The sequence below is a fragment of the Oncorhynchus mykiss genome, chromosome 25, assembly GCF_057628025.1.
Source record: "Oncorhynchus mykiss isolate SJ-2025 chromosome 25, ASM5762802v1, whole genome shotgun sequence".
In the NCBI taxonomy this organism is placed as follows: domain Eukaryota; kingdom Metazoa; phylum Chordata; class Actinopteri; order Salmoniformes; family Salmonidae; genus Oncorhynchus; species Oncorhynchus mykiss.
Window position 1 is genome coordinate 8508223 of NC_143046.1, and position 23078 is coordinate 8531300.

At 50.5% G+C, this 23078-nt stretch overlaps 1 protein-coding gene across 6 annotated transcripts in view; it reads left to right on the plus strand.

Annotated features, from left to right (window-relative positions):
* LOC110504513 (shootin-1) overlaps positions 1-23078 on the plus strand; it is a 43215-nt gene that overhangs the window by 12677 nt on the left and 7460 nt on the right. For 4 of the 6 annotated variants that reach the window (XM_036970195.2, XM_036970196.2, XM_036970198.2 and 1 more), the window contains exons 3-7: positions 6078-6172; positions 6559-6721; positions 8001-8098; positions 9322-9403; positions 10485-10579. In XM_036970195.2, the coding sequence (XP_036826090.2) occupies positions 6078-6172; positions 6559-6721; positions 8001-8098; positions 9322-9403; positions 10485-10579 (533 nt within the window). The remainder of the gene's footprint in view (positions 1-6077; positions 6173-6558; positions 6722-8000; positions 8099-9321; positions 9404-10484; positions 10580-23078) is intronic. The other 2 variants (XM_036970197.2, XM_090220040.1) reach the window with 1 other exon arrangement.

Sequence of the window (23078 nt, forward strand, 5' to 3'; positions counted from 1 at the left end):
AGGGGACTAGGTAGCGGACTAGGTAGCGGACTAGGTAGCGGACTAGGTAGCGGACTCGGTAGCGGACTAGCTAGGGGACTAGGTAGCGGACTCGGTAGCGGACTAGGTAGCGGACTAGGTAGGGGACTAGGCAGCGGACTAGGTAGGGTACTAGGTAGGGAACTAGGTAGCGGACTAGGTAGGAGACTAGGTAGCAGACTAGGCAGCAGACTAGGCAGCAGACTAGGTAGCAGACTAGGCAGCAGACTAGGCAGCAGACTAGGTAGCAGACTAGGTAGCAGACTAGGTAGCAGACTAGGCAGCAAACTAGGTAGCAGACTAGGCAGCAGACTAGGTAGCAGACTAGGTAGCAGACTAGGTAGCAGACTAGGCAGGAGACTAGGCAGCAGACTAGGTAGCAGACTAGGCAGCAGACTAGGTAGCAGACTAGGTAGGAGACTAGGTAGCGGACTAGGTAGCGGACTAGCTAGCGGACTAGGTAGCGGAGTAGGTAGCGTACTAGGTAGTGGACTAGGTAGCAGACTAGGTAGCAGACTAGGTAGCAGAGAAGGTAGCGGACTCGGTAGCGGACTAGCTAGCGGACTAGGTAGCGGACTAGGTAGCGGACTAGGTAGCGGACTAGGTAGCGGACTAGCTAGCGGACTAGCTAGCGGAGTAGGTAGCGGACTAGGTAGCGGACTAGGTAGCGGACTAGCTAGCGGACTAGTTAGCGGACTCGGTAGCGGACTAGCTAGCGGACTAGGTAGCGGACTAGGTAGCGGACTAGGTAGCGGACTAGGTAGGGGACTAGGTAGGAGACTAGGTAGGAGACTAGGTAGGGGACTAGGTAGCGGACTAGGTAGCGGACTAGCTAGCGGACTAGCTAGGGGACTAGGTAGGAGACTAGGTAGGGGACTAGGTAGGGGACTAGGTAGGGGACTAGGTAGGAGACTAGGTAGGGGACTAGGTAGGGGACTAGGTAGGGGACTAGGTAGGGGACTAGGTAGGAGACTAGGTAGGGGACTAGGTAGCGGACTAGGTAGCGGACTAGCTAGCGGACTAGCTAGCGGACTAGCTAGGGGACTAGCTAGGGGACTAGGTAGGAGACTAGGTAGGGGACTAGGTAGGGGACTAGGTAGGGGACTAGGTAGGAGACTAGGTAGGGGACTAGGTAGGGGACTAGGTAGGGGACTAGGTAGGGGACTAGGTAGGAGACTAGGTAGGGGACTAGGTAGCGGACTAGGTAGCGGACTAGCTAGCGGACTAGCTAGCGGACTAGGTAGAAAAAATAAAATGAATGAACATTTTGAATATTGCGTTAAGATGTTGTGTTTTTTGCAACGGAACAATATTCTACATGAATAAACACAGTGGTTGCTTAAGCAGAACACAGAGGGGGAGTTTAGCAGACTAGGTAGCGGACTAGGTAGCGGACTAGCTAGGGGACTAGGTAGGAGACTAGGTAGGGGACTAGGTAGCGGACTAGGTAGCGGAGTAGGTAGCGGACTAGGTAGCGGAGTAGGTAGCGGACTAGGCAGCGGACTAGGCAGCGGAGTAGGCAGCGGACTAGGTAGCGGACTAGGTAGCGGACTAGCTAGGGGACTAGGTAGCGGACTAGGCAGCGGACTAGGTAGCGGACTAGGCAGCAGACTAGGCAGCGGACTAGGTAGCGGACTAGGTAGCGGACTAGCTAGGGGACTAGGTAGGGGACTAGGTAGCGGACTAGGTAGCGGACTCGGTAGCGGACTAGCTAGGGGACTAGGTAGCGGACTAGGTAGCGGACTCGGTAGGAGACTAGGTAGGGGACTAGGTAGCGGACTAGGTAGCGGACTAGGTAGCGGACTAGCTAGGGGACTAGGTAGGAGACTAGGTAGGGGACTAGGTAGCGGACTAGGTAGCGGACTAGGTAGCGGAGTAGGTAGCGGACTAGGTAGCGGACTAGGCAGCGGACTAGGCAGCGGAGTAGGCAGCGGACTAGGTAGCGGACTAGGTAGCGGACTAGGTAGCGGAGTAGGTAGCGGACTAGGCAGCGGACTAGGCAGCGGAGTAGGCAGCGGACTAGGTAGCGGACTAGGTAGCGGACTTGCTAGGGGACTAGGTAGGAGACTAGGTAGGGGACTAGGTAGCGGACTAGGTAGCGGAGTAGGTAGCGGACTAGGTAGCGGAGTAGGTAGCGGACTAGGCAGCGGACTAGGCAGCGGAGTAGGCAGCGGACTAGGTAGCGGACTAGGTAGCGGACTAGCTAGGGGACTAGGTAGCGGACTAGGCAGCGGACTAGGTAGCGGACTAGGCAGCAGACTAGGCAGCGGACTAGGTAGCGGACTAGGTAGCGGACTAGCTAGGGGACTAGGTAGGGGACTAGGTAGCGGACTAGGTAGCGGACTCGGTAGCGGACTAGCTAGGGGACTAGGTAGCGGACTAGGTAGCGGACTCGGTAGCGGACTAGGTAGCGGACTAGGTAGGGAACTAGGCAGCGGACTAGGTAGGGTACTAGGTAGGGAACTAGGTAGCGGACTAGGTAGGAGACTAGGTAGCAGACTAGGCAGCAGACTAGGTAGCAGACTAGGCAGCAGACTAGGTAGCAGACTAGGTAGCAGACTAGGTAGCAGACTAGGCAGCAGACTAGGTAGCAGACTAGGCAGCAGACTAGGTAGCAGACTAGGTAGCAGACTAGGTAGCAGACTAGGCAGGAGACTAGGCAGCAGACTAGGTAGCAGACTAGGCAGCAGACTAGGTAGCAGACTAGGTAGGAGACTAGGTAGCGGACTAGGTAGCAGACTAGCTAGCGGACTAGGTAGCGGAGTAGGTAGCGTACTAGGTAGCGGACTAGGTAGCAGACTAGGTAGCAGACTAGGTAGCAGAGAAGGTAGCGGACTCGGTAGCGGACTAGCTAGCGGACTAGGTAGCGGACTAGGTAGCGGACTAGGTAGCGGACTAGCTAGCGGACTAGGTAGCGGACTAGCTAGCGGACTAGGTAGCAGACTAGGGAGCAGACTAGGTAGAAGAGTAGGTAGCAGACTAGCTAGCAGACTAGGTAGCAGACTAGGTAGCAGACTAGGTAGCAGACTAGGTAGCAGACTAGGCAGCAGACTAGGTAGCAGACTAGGTAGCAGACTATGTAGCAGAGTAGGTAGCAGACTAGGTAGCAGACTAGCTAGCAGACTAGGTAGCAGACTAGCTAGCAGACTAGGTAGCAGACTAGGGAGCAGACTAGGTAGAAGAGTAGGTAGCAGACTAGCTAGCAGACTAGGTAGCAGACTAGGTAGCAGACTAGGTAGCAGACTAGGTAGCAGACTAGGCAGCAGACTAGGTAGCAGACTAGGCAGCAGACTAGGTAGCAGACTAGGCAGCAGACTAGGTAGCAGACTAGGCAGCAGACTAGCTAGCAGACTAGGTAGCAGACTAGCTAGCAGACTAGGTAGCAGACTAGCTAGCAGACTAGGTAGCAGACTAGGCAGCAGACTACGCAGCAGACTAGCTAGCAGACTAGCTAGCAGACTAGGTAGCAGACTAGGCAGCAGACTAGGCAGCAGACTAGGTAGCAGACTAGGGAGCAGACTAGGTAGAAGAGTAGGTAGCAGACTAGGTAGCAGACTAGGCAGCAGACTAGGCAGCAGACTAGGTAGCAGACTAGGTAGCAGACTAGGGAGCAGACTAGGTAGAAGAGTAGGTAGCAGACTAGGCAGCAGACTAGGCAGCAGACTAGGTAGCAGACTAGGGAGCAGACTAGGTAGCAGACTAGGTAGCAGACTAGGCAGCAGACTAGGTAGCAGACTAGGCAGCAGACTAGCTAGCAGACTAGGTAGCAGACTAGCTAGCAGACTAGGTAGCAGACTAGGTAGCAGACTATGTAGCAGACTAGGCAGCAGACTAGGCAGCAGACTAGGTAGCAGACTAGGTAGCAGACTAGGCAGCAGACTAGGTAGCAGACTAGGCAGCAGACTAGGTAGCAGACTAGGTAGCAGACTAGGTAGCAGACTAGGCAGGAGACTAGGCAGCAGACTAGGTAGCAGACTAGGCAGGAGACTAGGCAGCAGACTAGGTAGCAGACTTGGCAGCAGACTAGGTAGCAGACTAGGTAGGAGACTAGGTAGCGGACTAGGTAGCGGACTAGCTAGCGGACTAGGTAGCGGAGTAGGTAGCGTACTAGGTAGCGGACTAGGTAGCAGACTAGGTAGCAGACTAGGTAGCAGAGAAGGTAGCGGACTCGGTAGCGGACTAGCTAGCGGACTAGGTAGCGGACTAGGTAGCGGACTAGGTAGCGGACTAGGTAGCAGACTAGGTAGCAGACTAGGTAGCAGAGAAGGTAGCGGACTCGGTAGCGGACTAGCTAGCGGACTAGGTAGCGGACTAGGTAGCGGACTAGGTAGTGGACTAGCTAGCGGACTAGGTAGCGGACTAGCTAGCGGACTAGGTAGCAGACTAGCTAGCAGACTAGGTAGAAGACTAGGTAGCAGACTATGTAGCAGAGTAGGTAGCAGACTAGGTAGCAGACTAGCTAGCAGACTAGGTAGCAGACTAGCTAGCAGACTAGGTAGCAGACTAGGGAGCAGACTAGGTAGAAGAGTAGGTAGCAGACTAGCTAGCAGACTAGGTAGCAGACTAGCTAGCAGACTAGGTAGCAGACTAGGTAGCAGACTAGGTAGCAGACTAGGCAGCAGACTAGGTAGCAGACTAGGCAGCAGACTATTTAGCAGACTAGGCAGCAGACTAGGTAGCAGACTAGGCAGCAGACTAGCTAGCAGACTAGGTAGCAGACTAGCTAGCAGACTAGGTAGCAGACTAGCTAGCAGACTAGGTAGCAGACTAGGCAGCAGACTAGGCAGCAGACTAGCTAGCAGACTAGCTAGCAGACTAGGTAGCAGACTAGGCAGCAGACTAGGCAGCAGACTAGGTAGCAGACTAGGGAGCAGACTAGGTAGAAGAGTAGGTAGCAGACTAGGTAGCAGACTAGGCAGCAGACTAGGTAGCAGACTAGGTAGCAGACTAGGGAGCAGACTAGGTAGAAGAGTAGGTAGCAGACTAGGCAGCAGACTAGGCAGCAGACTAGGTAGCAGACTAGGGAGCAGACTAGGTAGCAGACTAGGTAGCAGACTAGGCAGCAGACTAGGTAGCAGACTAGGCAGCAGACTAGCTAGCAGACTAGGTAGCAGACTAGCTAGCAGACTAGGTAGCAGACTAGGTAGCAGACTATGTAGCAGACTAGGCAGCAGACTAGGCAGCAGACTAGGTAGCAGACTAGGTAGCAGACTAGGCAGCAGACTAGGTAGCAGACTAGGCAGCAGACTAGGTAGCAGACTAGGTAGGAGAGTAGGTAGGCTGTTGTATCCCTAGTTGGATTGGTGTCACGATGAAGCGGATGAAACCAGATTCTCCCTTGAGGGGCCAGTTGTACTGTAGTAGTATAGACACTGTAAACTAAGGAGCATTTCAATAGATAACAAATTATGGACATATGGGTGTTCTGGGTGTGCCAATATGCAATGTGTATGTGCATATGGGAGAATGATTGCACCTCTTTTCCTGACAACAACAGCAACCCCCCCAAAACAAATCTAAGAGCATTTTAAGCACTGTCGCCTTTGTTTTGAAACTAAAATTACCACTGGCACAAATGCAGAATAAGCTTACATTGTCAATGGAACCACATGGACCTTAGTTAATCTGATTTAGAGTAGTTAGTAGCCAGAGGAAATACTAATGATTTACAATGAAAAAAGAGCCTGAGCCTTCCTGGTCTCCAATGCAACACGATCTGGCTACATTAGCATGTCACATGGACCCTGTTACAGTTCTGTCTGTCGACAGAGGGAAAATGAATAGCTCAATAGGGAGAAGGGGAAATAGAGGGAAACTGAATAGCTCAATAGGGAGAAGGGGAAATAGATGGAAACTAAATAGCTCAATAGGGAGAAGGGGAAATAGAGGGCAACTGAATAGCTCAATAGGGAGAAGGGGAAATAGAGTAACACAATAGACATGTTTCCTCTCATTCAGTCAGTCATTTATTCAGTCAGTCATTCATTATTTTAAATAGGAGTCAAATCGTACCATAAAACAATAAAACTAACTGCAATGTAATGTTTTTTGTATTCCAGTTTCCCAAATGGTGATCGAGGAGGTGAGCGTTCTGCAGACGCAGCTGGAGATAGAAAAATCCTGCAGAGAAAATGCTGAGGCCCTTGCCACCAAGGTAAGATACTGACACTGCTTGGCTTAGTAGTTGAGGCCCTTGCCACCAAGGTAAGAGACTGACACTGCTTGACTTAGTAGTTGAGGCCCTTACCACCAAGGTAAGAGACTGACACTGCTTGACTTAGTAATTAAGTAGTGGTATACCATTACTTAATTATACCAAGAGGTGGTGATTCAAAAAGACAAGCATTTTTACACGTTTGTAGGTATAATGTTTATTTCCATAAGCCATTGACGTGTAGGCTACAGTACATACATATCTTACAATATTACAGTCAACATGCCAAATCAGTGTATGTTTCTATGTGCTATTGGCCTCTGTTATTATCTGTACATAATTTGTCTTTATCATATATAATCCAGTGTGTGTTGTTTGTCCCACAGTTGAACAGTGAGAACAGGAAGCTGAAGTATCTGAGCCTGTCGTCTCGACCCTGTCTGGATGAGATGCTACCTAGCATCACAGACTGCATGCCCCTTGAGGAGGAGACGGAAACACAGGACACCAGCCCTCATCCGTACAGCCAGAACCAACAGCAGGGTAAAGGTACCAGACCCGTACACAGACAGTACCGGGTACCTACCAGACCAGTACAGAGACAGTACCGGGTAGCTACCAGACCAGTACACAGACAGTACCGGGTAGCTACCAGACCAGTACACAGACAGTACCGGGTAGCTACCAGACCAGTACACAGACAGTACCGGGTAGCTACCAGACCAGTACACAGACAGTACCGGGTAGCTACCAGACCAGTACACAGACAGTACCGGGTACCTACCAGACCCGTACACAGACAGTACCGGGTACCTACCAGACCCGTACACAGACAGTACCGGGTAGCTACCAGACCAGTACACAGACAGTACCGGGTAGCTACCAGACCAGTACACAGACAGTACCGGGTAGCTACCAGACCCGTACACAGACAGTACCGGGTAGCTACCAGACCAGTACACAGACAGTACCGGGTAGCTACCAGACCAGTACACAGACAGTACCGGGTAGCTACCAGACCAGTACACAGACAGTACCGGGTACCTACCAGACCCGTACACAGACAGTACCGGGTACCTACCAGACCCGTACACAGACAGTACCGGGTAGCTACCAGACCAGTACACAGACAGTACCGGGTAGCTACCAGACCAGTACACAGACAGTACCGGGTAGCTACCAGACCCGTACACAGACAGTACCGGGTAGCTACCAGACCAGTACACAGACAGTACTGGGTACCTACCAGACCAGTACACAGACCGGAACACAGGACACCAGCCCTGACCCGTACAAAGACCGGAACACAGGACACCAGCCCTGACCCGTACACAGACCGGAACACAGGACACCAGCCCAGACCCGTACACAGACCGGAACACAGGACACCAGCCCTGACCCGTACACAGACCGGAACACAGGACACCAGCCCTGACCCGTACACAGACCGGAACACAGGACACCAGTCCTGACCCGTACAGCCAATACCAACAGCAGGTCAACACTATATCAGACCAGTACACAGACCGGAACACAGGACACCAGCCCAGACCAGTACAGCCAATACCAACAGCAGGTCAACACTATATCAGACCCTTTGTCTAAATGTGTCTTGACGGGGTAATGGACTGACTGCAGTGAAATAACGTTGTGCCTGTACAGCATATTAGGTTTCGTCTTTCTGTTGTTTTTTTCTAATGGTATTTCCAGTAGCAAGATAAACCATGTTGAAAATGTTAAAGTAACAGAGCTATATGTCAGAATATTAGATGTAGTGAAGAGATGTCATCACGTCGTGTCACCCAGGAACCTCTTTCTTCCCCTCCAGAGCTGCAGGAGACAGTGAGCACTCTGCTGGAGGAGAAGAAGTGGCTCGCCTGTCAGCTTCAAGAGCAGCAGAGGCAGATTGAAGAGCTAACAGCCCTGGTGAGTATCCACTACCAGGCCTGGAAATCAATACCTCACAGGAGGACAGTCTCAGACAGGCACAGAAAGTGTCTCTGTCTGCTTGGGGCGGGATTCTGAGGGCTGCTGAGAGGGCTTGTATTGTACTATGTAAGTTTGAATGCAGAATATCTGTCTAGATTTTTCATAGTTTTGATATGTACACTGAACAAAAATATAAATGAGTTACAGTTCATATAAGGAAATCAGTCAATTGAAATACATTATTTGGGGCTTAATGTATGGATTTTACATGACTGGGAATACAGATATGCATCTGTTGGTCACAGACACCTTAAAATAAAAGGTAGGAGTGTGGATCAGAAAACCAGTCAGTATCTGGTGTGACCACCATTTGCCTCAAGCAGCGTGACACATCTCCTTCACGTAGAGCTGATCAGGCTGTTGATTGTGGCCTGTGGAATGTTGTCCCACTCCTCTTCAATGGCTGTGCAAAGTTGCTGGATATTGGCGGGAACTGGAACACGCTGTCGTACACGTCGATCCAGAGCATCCCAAACATGCTCAATGGGTGACATGTCTGGTGAGTAAAATGCAAACCCACAGTTTCATCAGCTGTCCGGGTGGCTCGTGTCAGACCATCCCGCAGGTGACGAAGCCGGATGTGGAGGTCCTGGACTGATTTGGTTACACGTGGTCTGCGGTTGTGAGGCCGGTTGGACGTACTGCCAAATTCTCTAAAACGACATTGTAGGCGGCTTATGGTAGAGAAATTAACATTGAATTATCTGTCAACAGCTCTGGTGGACATTATTTTAGTCAGCATGCCAATTGCACGCTCCCTCAGATCTTGAGACATCTGTGGCATTGTTGTGTGACAAAACAGCACATTTTAGAGTAGCCTTTTATTGTCCAGAGCACAAGGTGCACCTGTGTAATGATCATGCTGTTTAATCCATTTCTTGAAGTCATGTGGATTGATTATCTTCGCAAAGGAGAAAAATGCTCACTAACAGGGATGTAAACAAATGTGTGTACAACATTTGAGAGAAATAAGCTTTTTGTGCAGTATGGAACATTTCTGGGATATTTTATTTCAGCTCATGAAACATGGGACCAACACTTTACATGTTGTGTTTATATTTTTGTTCAGTGTATTATATTCTCAGTCGTGTTGAAGCACCATAAACCTGGATTGTTTCTGTTTGACCAGCCTTTCTGCTTCACTCTGAATGTTTTTGTAGACTGAGAAGGAGCAGGCTGAAATGAAGGAGCTTCACAAAACCATGGAGCAGCAAAGCAAGACCATCAAGAGGTTCAATAGAGGTGAGTTACATGACAGTCTACCCACGACCCACTGTGTTCGTATCAGTACATGACAGTCTACCCACGACCCACTGTGTTCATATCAGTACATGACAGTCTATACACGACCCACTGTGTTCATATCAGTACATGACAGTCTATACACGACCCACTGTGTTCATATCAGTCCATGGCAGTCTATACACGACCCACTGTGTTCATATCAGTACATGACAGTCTATACACGACCCACTGTGTTCATATCAGTACATGACAGTCTGCTCACGACCCACTGTGTTCACATCAGTACATGACAGTCTATACACGACCCACTGTGTTCATATCAGTACATGACAGTCTATACACGACCCACTGTGTTCATATCAGTACATGACAGTCTATACACGACCCACTGTGTTCAAATGTTTCTGGTTGGCTACTGTTCATCATATGTAGTGCAGAATGTATAGACCAGGGAATGTGGTGTAGTAGCCTTCGGGACAGTTACATTTAATACCAGTTATACTGTATATAGAGAGATATAATGTGTGCATTGATTTATATGCATCAGTGAGGCACTGCCACAAGAGCTGTACTAAACTCCTGTCAGCTTTCTATAAGGTAATATATGTGGGGGTGGCTGTGTAGCTGGCAGCTGGCTGTCTTCCTGTAAAGACCAGGCCCTCCCAACACACACACACACACACACACACACACACACACACACACACACACACACACACACACACACACACACACACACACACACACACACACACACACACACACACACACACACACACACACACACACACACACACACACAGCTCACCATCCTTAATCAACTGTCGAGGGCATGCTACTGCTCCACGGTCTCCCCCTCAGAGACTTCATCCTGGTAGAGAGGGGGCTACACAGCAGATGGCCCTCTTCTTTCTCCTCTGCTGTTACTATATTACAGTGATCTGGAAACAGCTTCAGGCTTTCAATTAGACCATCCTCCCTGAGTGGCTATGTTTTATTGTTTTACTGTGGTTATGCTTTAATCCATAGTTCTCTCTCTCATCTCTCTCCTCTCATCTCTCTCTCTCTCTCTCTTCAGTGTCTGTGATGGCTACTACAGAGTATGAGGAGATGAAGGAGCAGCTGGATTTGGAGCAGAGCCTGAGGGTGAAGGCTGAGACGTATGCCCACGAGGTAGACAGACAGACAGACAGACAGACAGACAGGCAGGCAGGCAAGCAGGCAGGCAGACAGACGGGCGGGCGGGCGGACGGACGGACGGGCGGGCGGGCGGGCGGGCGGGCGGGCGGACGGACGGACGGGCAGGCAGGCAGGCAGGCAGGCAGGCAGACAAGCAACATCTCCAAATGTTTGTTGTCTTTAGCTACGTGTGATAGCTAACATCTCCAAATGTTTTATAACTTTACTTTTTTTTCTCCTAATGTTCAAATTACTCTTAAATAAACATAGACCTATATTCTCACTGTAATTAGTTATTCATAATAATTTTGTGTTGCGGAATGGTGCGTATAGATTATCCTGAATGCATGTTTACTGACCTCCAATAACAGAAACCGTCCAGATCCAACAGTATTAGTCCTAGTCTGGGGACTGACAGCAGCAACAGTATTAGTCCTAGTCTGGGGACTGACAGCAGCAACAGTATTAGACCTAGTCTGGGGACTGACAGCAGCAACAGTATTAGTCCTAGTCTAGGGACTGACAGCAGCAACAGTATTAGACCTAGTCTGGGGACTGACAGCAGCAACAGTATTAGTCCTAGTCTAGGGACTGACAGCAGCAACAGTATTAGTCCTAGTCTGGGGACTGACAGCAGCAACAGTATTAGTCCTAGTCTAGGGACTGACAGCAGCAACAGTATTAGTCCTAGTCTGGGGACTGACAGCAGCAACAGTATTAGACCTAGTCTGGGGACTGACAGCAGCAACAGTATTAGTCCTAGTCTGGGGACTGACAGCAGCAACAGTATTAGTCCTAGTCTGGGGACTGACAGCAGCAACAGTACTAGTCCTAGTCTGGGGACTGACAGCAGCAACAGTATTAGTCCTAGTCTGGGGACTGACAGCAGCAACAGTATTAGTCCTAGTCTGGGGACTGAGGAGCAGCAACAGTATTAGTCCTAGTCTAGGGACTGACAGCAGCAACAGTATTAGTCCTAGTCTAGGGACTGACAGCAGCAACAGTATTAGTCCTAGTCTGGGGACTGACAGCAGCAACAGTACTAGTCCTAGTCTGGGGACTGACAGCAGCAACAGTACTAGTTCTAGTCTAGGGACTGACAGCAGCAACAGTATTAGTCCTAGTCTGGGGACTGACAGCAGCAACAGTACTAGTTCTAGTCTGGGGACTGACAGCAGCAACAGTATTAGTCCTAGTCTGGGGACTGACAGCAGCAACAGTATTAGTCCTAGTCTGGGGACTGACAGCAGCAACAGTATTAGTCCTAGTCTAGGGACTGACAGCAGCAACAGTATTAGACCTAGTCTGGGGACTGACAGCAGCAACAGTATTAGTCCTAGTCTAGGGAATGACAGCAGCAACAGTATTAGACCTTGTCTAGGGACTGACAGCAGCAACAGTATTAGTCCTAGTCTAGGGACTGAGGAGCAGCAACAGTATTAGTCCTAGTCTAGGGAATGACAGCAGCAACAGTATTAGACCTTGTCTAGGGACTGACAGCAGCAACAGTATTAGTCCTAGTCTAGGGACTGACAGCAGCAACAGTATTAGACCTAGTCTGGGGACTGACAGCAGCAACAGTACTAGTCCTAGTCTGGGGACTGACAGAAGCAACAGTATTAGTCCTAGTCTAGGGACTGACAGCAGCAACAGTATTAGTCCTAGTCTGGGGACTGAGGAGCAGCAACAGTATTAGTCCTAGTCTAGGGACTGACAGCAGCAACAGTATTAGTCCTAGTCTGGGGACTGACAGCAGCAACAGTACTAGTTCTAGTCTAGGGACTGACAGCAGCAACAGTACTAGTCCTAGTCTAGGGACTGACAGCAGCAACAGTACTAGTCCTAGTCTGGGGACTGACAGCAGCAACAGTATTAGTCCTAGTCTAGGGACTGACAGCAGCAACAGTACTAGTCCTAGTCTAGGGACTGACAGCAGCAACAGTATTAGTCCTAGTCTGGGGACAGAGGAGCATCAACAGTATTAGTCCTAGTCTGGGGACTGACAGCAGCAACAGTATTAGTCCTAGTCTAGGGACTGACAGCAGCAACAGTATTAGTCCTAGTCTGGGGACTGACAGCAGCAACAGTACTAGTCCTAGTCTAGGGACTGACAGCAGCAACAGTATTAGTCCTAGTCTAGGGACTGACAGCAGCAACAGTATTAGTCCTAGTCTGGGGACTGACAGCAGCAACAGTATTAGTCCTAGTCTGGGGACTGACAGCAGCAACAGTACTAGTCCTAGTCTAGGGACTGACAGCAGCAACAGTATTAGTCCTAGTCTTGGGACTGACAGCAGCAAACGTGATTAGTCCTAGTCTGGGGACTGACAGCAGCAACAGTACTAGTCCTAGTCTAGGGACTGACAGCAGCAACAGCATTAGTCCTAGTCTAGGGACTGACAGCAGCAACAGTATTAGTCCTAGTCTGGGGACTGACAGCAGCAACAGTACTAGTCCTAGTCTAGGGACTGACAGCAGCAACAGTATTAGTCCTAGTCTAGGGACTGACAGCAGCAACAGTACTAGTCCTAGTCTAGGGACTGACAGCAGCAACAGTATTAGTCCTAGTCTAGGGACTGACAGCAGCAACAGTATTAGACCTAGTCTGGGGACTGACAGCAGCAACAGTATTAGTCCTAGTCTAGGGACTGACAGCAGCAACAGTATTAGTCCTAGTCTGGGGACTGACAGCAGCAACAGTATTAGACCTAGTCTGGGGACTGACAGCAGCAACAGTATTAGTCCTAGTCTAGGGACTGACAGCAGCAACAGTATTAGTCCTAGTCTGGGGACTGACAGCAGCAACAGTACTAGTCCTAGTCTAGGGACTGACAGCAGCAACAGTATTAGTCCTAGTCTGGGGACTGACAGAAGCAACAGTATTAGTCCTAGTCTAGGGACTGACAGCAGCAACAGTATTAGTCCTAGTCTGGGGACTGACAGCAGCAACAGTATTAGTCCTAGTCTAGGGACTGACAGCAGCAACAGTATTAGTCCTAGTCTAGGGACTGACAGCAGCAACAGTATTAGTCCTAGTCTGGGGACTGACAGCAGCAACAGTATTAGTCCTAGTCTAGGGACTGACAGCAGCAACAGTATTAGACCTAGTCTAGGGACTGACAGCAGCAACAGTATTAGACCTAGTCTGGGGACTGACAGCAGCAACAGTATTAGTCCTAGTCTAGGGACTGACAGCAGCAACAGTATTAGACCTAGTCTAGGGACTGACAGCAGCAACAGTACTAGTCCTAGTCTAGGGACTGACAGCAGCAACAGTATTAGTCCTAGTCTGGGGACTGAGGAGCAGCAACAGTATTAGTCCTAGTCTGGGGACTGACAGCAGCAACAGTATTAGTCCTAGTCTAGGGACTGACAGCAGCAACAGTATTAGTCCTAGTCTGGGGACTGACAGCAGCAACAATATTAGTCCTAGTCTGGGGACTGACAGCAGCAACAGTATTAGTCCTAGTCTGGGGACTGACAGCAGCAACAGTATTAGTCCTAGTCTAGGGACTGACAGCAGCAACAGTATTAGACCTAGTCTGGGGACTGACAGCAGCAACAGTATTAGTCCTAGTCTAGGGACTGACAGCAGCAACAGTATTAGACCTTGTCTAGGGACTGACAGCAGCAACAGTACTAGTCCTAGTCTGGGGACTGACAGCAGCAACAGTATTAGTCCTAGTCTGGGGACTGAGGAGCAGCAACAGTATTAGTCCTAGTCTGGGGACTGACAGCAGCAACAGTATTAGTCCTAGTCTAGGGACTGACAGCAGCAACAGTATTAGTCCTAGTCTAGGGACTGACAGCAGTAACAGTACTAGTCCTAGTCTAGGGACTGACAGCAGCAACAGTATTAGTCCTAGTCTGGGGACTGACAGCAGCAACAGTACTAGTCCTAGTCCAGGGACTGACAGCAGCAACAGTATTAGTCCTAGTCTAGGGACTGACAGCAGCAACAGTATTAGTCCTAGTCTGGGGACTGACAGCAGCAACAGTACTAGTCCTAGTCTAGGGACTGACAGCAGCAACAGTATTAGTCCTAGTCTAGGGACTGACAGCAGCAACAGTATTAGACCTAGTCTGGGGACTGACAGCAGCAACAGTATTAGTCCTAGTCTAGGGACTGACAGCAGCAACAGTATTAGTCCTAGTCTGGGGACTGACAGCAGCAACAGTACTTGTCCTAGTCTAGGGACTGACAGCAGCAACAGTATTAGTCCTAGTCTGGGGACTTACAGCAGCAACAGTATTAGACCTAGTCTGGGGACTGACAGCAGCAACAGTATTAGTCCTAGTCTAGGGACTGACAGCAGCAACAGTATTAGTCCTAGTCTGGGGACTGACAGCAGCAACAGTACTAGTCCTAGTCTAGGGACTGACAGCAGCAACAGTATTAGTCCTAGTCTAGGGACTGACAGCAGCAACAGTATTAGTCCTAGTCTGGGGACTGACAGCAGCAACAGTACTAGTCCTAGTCTGGGGACTGACAGCAGCAACAGTATTAGTCCTAGTCTGGGGACTGACAGCAGCAACAGTATTAGTCCTAGTCTGGGGACTGACAGCAGCAACAGTATTAGTCCTAGTCTAGGGACTGACAGCAGCAACAGTATTAGTCCTAGTCTAGGGACTGACAGCAGCAACAGTATTAGTCCTAGTCTAGGGACTGACAGCAGCAACAGTATTAGTCCTAGTCTAGGGACTGACAGCAGCAACAGTACTAGTCCTAGTCTGGGGACTGACAGCAGCAACAGTATTAGTCCTAGTCTAGAGACTGACAGCAGCAACAGTATTAGTCCTAGTCTGGGGACTGACAGCAGCAACAGTATTAGTCCTAGTCTAGGGACTGACAGCAGCAACAGTATTAGTCCTAGCCTAGGGACTGACAGCAGCAACAGTATTAGTCCTAGTCTGGGGACTGACAGCAGCAACAGTATTAGTCCTAGTCTAGGGACTGACAGCAGCAACAGTATTAGTCCTAGTCTGGGGACTGACAGCAGCAACAGTATTAGTCCTAGTCTAGGGACTGACAGCAGCAACAGTATTAGACCTAGTCTGGGGACTGACAGCAGCAACAGTATTAGTCCTAGTCTGGGGACTGACAGCAGCAACAGTATTAGACCTAGTCTGGGGACTGACAGCAGCAACAGTATTAGTCCTAGTCTAGGGACTGACAGCAGCAACAGTATTAGACCTAGTCTAGGGACTGACAGCAGCAACAGTACTAGTCCTAGTCTGGGGACTGACAGCAGCAACAGTATTAGTCCTAGTCTGGGGACTGACAGCAGCAACAGTATTAGTCCTAGTCTGGGGACTGAGGAGCAGCAACAGTATTAGTCCTAGTCTGGGGACTGACAGCAGCAACAGTATTAGTCCTAGTCTAGGGACTGACAGCAGCAACAGTATTAGTCCTAGTCTGGGGACTGACAGCAGCAACAGTATTAGTCCTAGTCTGGGGACTGACAGCAGCAACAGTATTAGTCCTAGTCTGGGGACTGACAGCAGCAACAGTATTAGTCCTAGTCTGGGGACTGACAGCAGCAACAGTATTAGTCCTAGTCTGGGGACTGAGGAGCAGCAACAGTATTAGTCCTAGTCTGGGGACTGACAGCAGCAACAGTATTAGTCCTAGTCTAGGGACTGACAGCAGCAACAGTATTAGTCCTAGTCTGGGGTCTGACAGCAGCAACAGTATTAGTCCTAGTCTGGGGACTGACAGCAGCAACAGTATCAGTCCTAGTCTGGAGACTGACAGCAGCAACAGTATTAGTCCTAGTCTAGGGACTGACAGCAGCAACAGTACTAGTCCTAGTCTAGGGACTGACAGCAGCAACAGTATTAGTCCTAGTCTAGGGACTGACAGCAGCAACAGTATTAGTCCTAGTCTGGGGACTGACAGCAGCAACAGTATTAGTCCTAGTCTGGGGACTGACAGCAGCAACAGTATTAGTCCTAGTCTGGGGACTGAGGAGCAGAAACAGTATTAGTCCTAGTCTGGGGACTGACAGCAGCAACAGTATTAGTCCTAGTCTGGGGACTGACAGCAGCAACAGTATTAGTCCTAGTCTGGGGACTGACAGCAGCAACAGTATTAGTCCTAGTCTGGGGACTGACAGCAGCAACAGTATTAGTCCTAGTCTGGGGACTGACAGCAGCAACAGTATTAGTCCTAGTCTGGGGACTGACAGCAGCAACAGTATTAGTCCTAGTCTGGGGACTGACAGCAGCAACAGTACTAGTTCTAGTCTAGGGACTGACAGCAGCAACAGTATTAGTTCTAGTCTAGGGACTAACAGCAGCAACAGTACTAGTTCTAATCTGGGGACTGACAGCAGCAACAGTACTAGTTCTAGTCTGGGGACTGACAGCAGCAACAGTACTAGTTCTAGTCTGGGGACTGACAGCAGCAACAGTACTAGTTCTAGTCTAGGGACTGACAGCAGCAACAGTACTAGTTCTAGTCTAGGGACTGACAGCAGCAACAGTACTAGTTCTAGTCTAGGGACTGACAGCAGCAACAGTACTAGTTCTAGTCTGGGGACTGACAGCAGTAACAGTATTAGTCCTAGTCTGGGGACTGACAGCAGCAACAGTATTAGTCCTAGTCTAGGGACTGACAGCAGCAACAGTACTTGTTATGGTGCGTGAATGAGGACCCAAAAGCGAATTAACAAACAGAGTACTTTAATGACGAACATACGTGGGCTCAGATGGACAGGTAGATTCCGACAGGACAGGACAAGGTTGCAGCACACACACGATGATAGTCTGGTTCAGGCATGAGACACATAAACAAACAAACAAGAATCCGACAAGGACAGGAGCAGAAACAGAGACAGATATAGGGACCTAATCAGAGGGAAAAAGGGAACAGGTGGGGAACGGGGTGAATGGGTAATTAGGAGGAGACAAGGCACAGCTGGGGAAAAGAGGGGGAGAAAAGGTAACATAACAACGACCAGCAGAGGGAGACAGGGTGAAGGGAAAGGACAGAGACAAGACAACATGACAGTACCCCCCCACTCACCGAGCGCCTCCTGGCGCACTCGAGGAGGAAGCCTGGCGGCAACGGAGGAAATCATCGATCAGCGCACGGTCCAGCACGTCCCGAGAGGGAACCCAACTCCTCTCCTCAGGACCGTACCCCTCCCAATCTACTAGGTACTGATGACCACGGCCCCGAGGACGCATGTCCAAAATCCTACGGACCCTGTAGATGGGTGCGCCCTCGACAAGGATGGGGGGGGGGGGGGGAAGACGAGCGGGGGCGCGAAGAACGGGCTTGACACAGGAGACATGGAAGACCGGGTGGACGCGACGAAGATATCGCGGCAGAAGAAGTCGCACTGCGACAGGGTTAATGATTTGAGAGATACGGAATGGACCAATGAACCGCGGGGTCAACTTGCGAGAAGCCGTCTTAAGGGGAAGGTTCTGAGTGGAGAGCCAAACTCTCTGACCGCGACAATATCTAGGGCTCTTCGTTCTACGCTTATTAGCAGCTCTCACAGTCTGCGCCCTATAACGGCAAAGTGCAGACCTGACCCTCTTCCAGGTGCGCTCGCAACGTTGGACAAAAGCCTGAGCGGAGGGGACGCTGGACTCGGCGAACTGAGATGAGAACAACGGAGGCTGGTACCCGAGGCTACTCTGAAAAGGAGATAGCCCGGTCGCAGACGAAGGAAGCGAGTTGTGGGCGTATTCTGCCCAGGGGAGCTGTTCTGACCAAGACGCAGGGTTGCGAAAAGAAAGACTGCGTAAGATGCGACCAATAGTCTGATTGGCCCGTTCTGCTTGACCGTTAGACTGGGGGTGAAAGCCGGAAGAGAGACTGACGGAAGCCCCAATCAAACGGCAAAACTCCCTCCAAAATTGAGACGTGAATTGCGGACCTCTGTCCGAAACGACGTCTGACGGAAGGCCATGAATTCTGAAAACATTCTCGATGATGATTTGTGCCGTCTCTTTAGCAGAAGGAAGCTTAGCAAGGGGAATGAAATGAGCCGCCTTAGAGAACCTATCGACAACCGTAAGAATAACAGTCTTCCCCGCTGACGAAGGCAGTCCGGTGACAAAATCTAAGGCGATGTGAGACCACGGTCGAGAGGGAATAGGAAGCGGCCTGAGACGGCCGGCAGGAGGAGAGTTACCGGACTTAGTCTGCGCGCAGACCGAACAAGCAGCCACGAAACGACGCGTGTCATGCTCCCGGGTGGGCCACCAGAAACGCTGGCGAATGGAAGCAAGCGTACCCCGAACGCCAGGGTGACCGGCTAACTTGGCAGAGTGAGCCCACTGAAGAACGGCCAGACGAGTAGGAACGGGAACGAAAAGAAGGTTCCTAGGACAAGCGCGCGGCGACGGAGTTTGAGTGAGTGCTTGCTTTACCTGCCTCTCAATTCCCCAGACAGTCAACCCGACAACACGCCCCTCAGGGAGAATCCCCTCGGGGTCAGTGGAGGCTACTGAAGAACTGAAGAGACGAGACAAAGCATCAGGCTTGGTGTTCTTAGAGCCCGGACGATAAGAAATCACGAACTCGAAACGAGCGAAAAACAGCGCCCAACGCGCCTGACGCGCATTAAGTCGTTTGGCAGAACGGATGTACTCAAGGTTCCTATGGTCAGTCCAAACGACAAAAGGAACGGTCGCCCCCTCCAACCACTGTCGCCATTCGCCTAGGGCTAACCGGATGGCGAGCAGTTCGCGGTTACCCACATCATAGTTACGTTCCGACGGCGACAGGCGATGAGAAAAATACGCGCATGGGTGGACCTTGTCGTCAGAGAGGGAGCGCTGAGAAAGGATGGCTCCCACTCCCACCTCTGACGCGTCAACCTCGACAACGAACTGTCTAGAGACGTCAGGTGTAACAAGGATAGGAGCGGATGTAAAACGATTCTTGAGGAGATCAAAAGCTCCCTGGGCGGAAACGGACCACTTAAAGCACGTCTTGACAGAAGTAAGGGCTGTGAGAGGAGCTGCCACCTGACCGAAATTACGGATGAAACGACGATAGAAGTTCGCGAAGCCGAGAAAGCGCTGCAGCTCGACGCGTGACTTAGGGACGGGCCAATCAATGACAGCTTGGACCTTAGCGGGATCCATCTTAATGCCTTCAGCGGAAATAACAGAACCGAGAAATGTGACGGAGGAGGCATGAAAAGTGCACTTCTCAGCCTTCACGAAAAGACAATTCTCTAAAAGGCGCTGGAGGACACGTCGAACGTGCTGAACATGAATCTGGAGTGACGGTGAAAAAATCAGGATATCGTCAAGGTAAACGAAAACAAAGATGTTCAGCATGTCTCTCAGGACATCATTGACTAATGCCTGAAAGACAGCTGGAGCGTTAGCGAGGCCGAAAGGAAGAACCCGGTATTCAAAGTGCCCTAACGGAGTGTTAAACGCCGTCTTCCACTCGTCCCCCTCCCTGATGCGCACGAGATGGTAAGCGTTACGAAGGTCCAACTTAGTGAAAAACCTGGCTCCCTGCAGGATCTCGAAGGCTGAAGACATAAGAGGAAGCGGATAACGATTCTTCACTGTTATGTCATTCAGCCCTCGATAATCTATGCAGGGGCGCAGAGACCCGTCCTTCTTCTTGACAAAAAAAAACCCCGCTCCGGCGGGAGAGGAGGAGGGGACTATGGTACCGGCGTCAAGAGCTACAGACAAATAATCTTCGAGAGCCTTACGTTCGGGAGCCGACAGAGAGTATAGTCTACCCCGGGGGGGGGTGGTTCCCGGAAGGAGATCAATACTACAATCATACGACCGGTGTGGAGGAAGAGAGGTGGCCCTGGACCGACTGAACACCGTGCGCAGATCGTGATATTCCTCCGGCACCCCTGTCAAATCACCAGGCTCCTCCTGTGAAGAAGAGACAGAGGAAACAGGAGGGATAGCAGACATTAAACATTTCACATGACAAGAGACGTTCCAGGAGAGGATAGAATTACTAGACCAATTAATGGAAGGATTATGACAAACTAGCCAGGGATGGCCCAAAACAACAGGTGTAAAAGGTGAACGAAAAATTAAAAAAGAAATGGTTTCACTATGATTACCAGAAACAGTGAGGGTTAAAGGTAGCGTCTCACGCTGAATCCTGGGGAGAGGACTACCATCCAGGGCGAACAAGGCCGTGGGCTCCTTTAACTGTCTGAGAGGAATGTCATGTTCCCGAGCCCAGGTCTCGTCCATAAAACAGCCCTCCGCCCCAGAGTCTATTAAGGCACTGCAGGAAGCTGACGAACCGGTCCAGCGTAGATGGACCGACAAGGTAGTGCAGGATCTTGAAGGAGAGACAGGAGTAGTAGCGCTCACCAGTAGCCCTCCGCTTACTGACGAGCTCTGGCCTTTTACTGGACATGAAGTGGCAAAATGACCAGCGGAACCGCAATAGAGACAGAGGCGGTTGGTGATTCTCCGTTCCCTCTCCTTAGTCGAGATGCGGATACCTCCCAGCTGCATGGGCTCAGCACCCGAGCCGGCAGAGGAAGATGGTAGTGATGCGGAGAGGGAGGCGACGGAGAGCGCGAGCTCCTTTCCACGAGCTCGGTGACGAAGATCAACCCGTCGCTCAATGCGAATAGCGAGTTCAATCAAGGAATCCACGCTGGAAGGAACCTCCCGGGAGAGAATCTCATCCTTTACCTCTGCGCGGAAACCCTCCAGAAGACGAGCGAGCAAGGCCGGCTCGTTCCAGCCACTGGAGACAGCAAGAGTGCGAAACTCAATAGAGTAGTCTGTTATGGATCGATTGCCTTGACATAGGGAAGACAGGGCCCTGGAAGCCTCCTCCCCAAAAACAGATCGATCAAAAACCCGTATCATCTCCTCCTTAAAGTCTTGATACTGGTTAATACACTCAGCCCTTGCCTCCCAGATTGCCGTGCCCCACTCACGAGCCCGTCCAATAAGGAGAGATATGACGTAGGCGACACGAGCAGTGCTCCTGGAGTAAGTGTTGGGCTGGAGAGAAAACACAATATCACACTGGGTGAGGAACGAGCGGCATTCAGTGGGCTCCCCAGAGTAACACGGCGGGTTATTGATTCTGGGCTCCGGAGATTCGAAAGCCCTGGAAGTGGCCGGTGGATCGAGGCGGAGATGGTGAACCTGTTCTGTGAGGTTGGAGACTTGGGTGGCCAGGGTCTCAACGGCATGTCGAGCAGCAGACAATTCCTGCTTGTGTCTGCCTAGCATCGCTCCCTGGATCTCGACGGCTGAGTGGAGAGGATCCGAAGTCGCTGGGTCCATTCTTGGTCGGATTCTTCTGTTATGGTGCGTGAATGAGGACCCAAAAGCGAATTAACAAACAGAGTACTTTAATGACGAACATACGTGGGCTCAGATGGACAGGTAGATTCCGACAGGACAGGACAAGGTTGCAGCACACACACGATGATAGTCTGGTTCAGGCATGAGACACATAAACAAACAAACAAGAATCCGACAAGGACAGGAGCAGAAACAGAGACAGATATAGGGACCTAATCAGAGGGAAAAAGGGAACAGGTGGGGAACGGGGTGAATGGGTAATTAGGAGGAGACAAGGCACAGCTGGGGAAAAGAGGGGGAGAAAAGGTAACATAACAACGACCAGCAGAGGGAGACAGGGTGAAGGGAAAGGACAGAGACAAGACAACATGACAGTACTAGTCCTAGTCTAGGGACTGACAGCAGCAACAGTATTAGTCCTAGTCTAGGGACTGACAGCAGCAACAGTATTAGTCCTAGTCTGGGGACAGAGGAGCATCAACAGTACTAGTTCTAGTCTAGGGACTGACAGCAGCAACAGTATTAGTCCTAGTCTAGGGACTGACAGCAGCAACAGTACTAGTTCTAGTCTGGGGACTGACAGCAGCAACAGTATTAGTCCTAGTCTAGGGACTGACAGCAGCAACAGTATTAGTCCTAGTCTGGGGACAGAGGAGCATCAACAGTATTAGTCCTAGTCTGGGGACTGACAGCAGCAACAGTATTAGTCCTAGTCTAGGGACTGACAGCAGCAACAGTACTAGTCCTAGTCTGGGGACAGAGGAGCATCAACAGTATTAGTCCTAGTCTGGGGACTGACAGCAGCAGCACAGACTCAGCAATGCTTTGAAGGGCACACATTTGCTTGTGGGAACCACAGCCACAGTAGTGGTGTGTACTGTTACACTGCTTGGCCTGAGGCTGGAGAAGGGGGTTCTCTGGAGAATGCTGGCTGTGGTTGTTGACCATTTATATAAAAACAACACATGCTTACTTCCTACTTCCTGCTTCATGCTACAATCTAATGCGTCAATATCCTGCTTCATGCTACAGTCTAATGCTTCCATATCCTGTTTCATGCTACAGTCTAATGCTTCCATATCCTGCTTCATGCTACAGTCTAATGCTTCCATATCCTGTTTCATGCTACAGTCTAATGCTTCCATATCCTGCTTCATGCTACAGTCTAATGCTTCCATATCCTGCTTCATGCCACAGTCTAATGCTT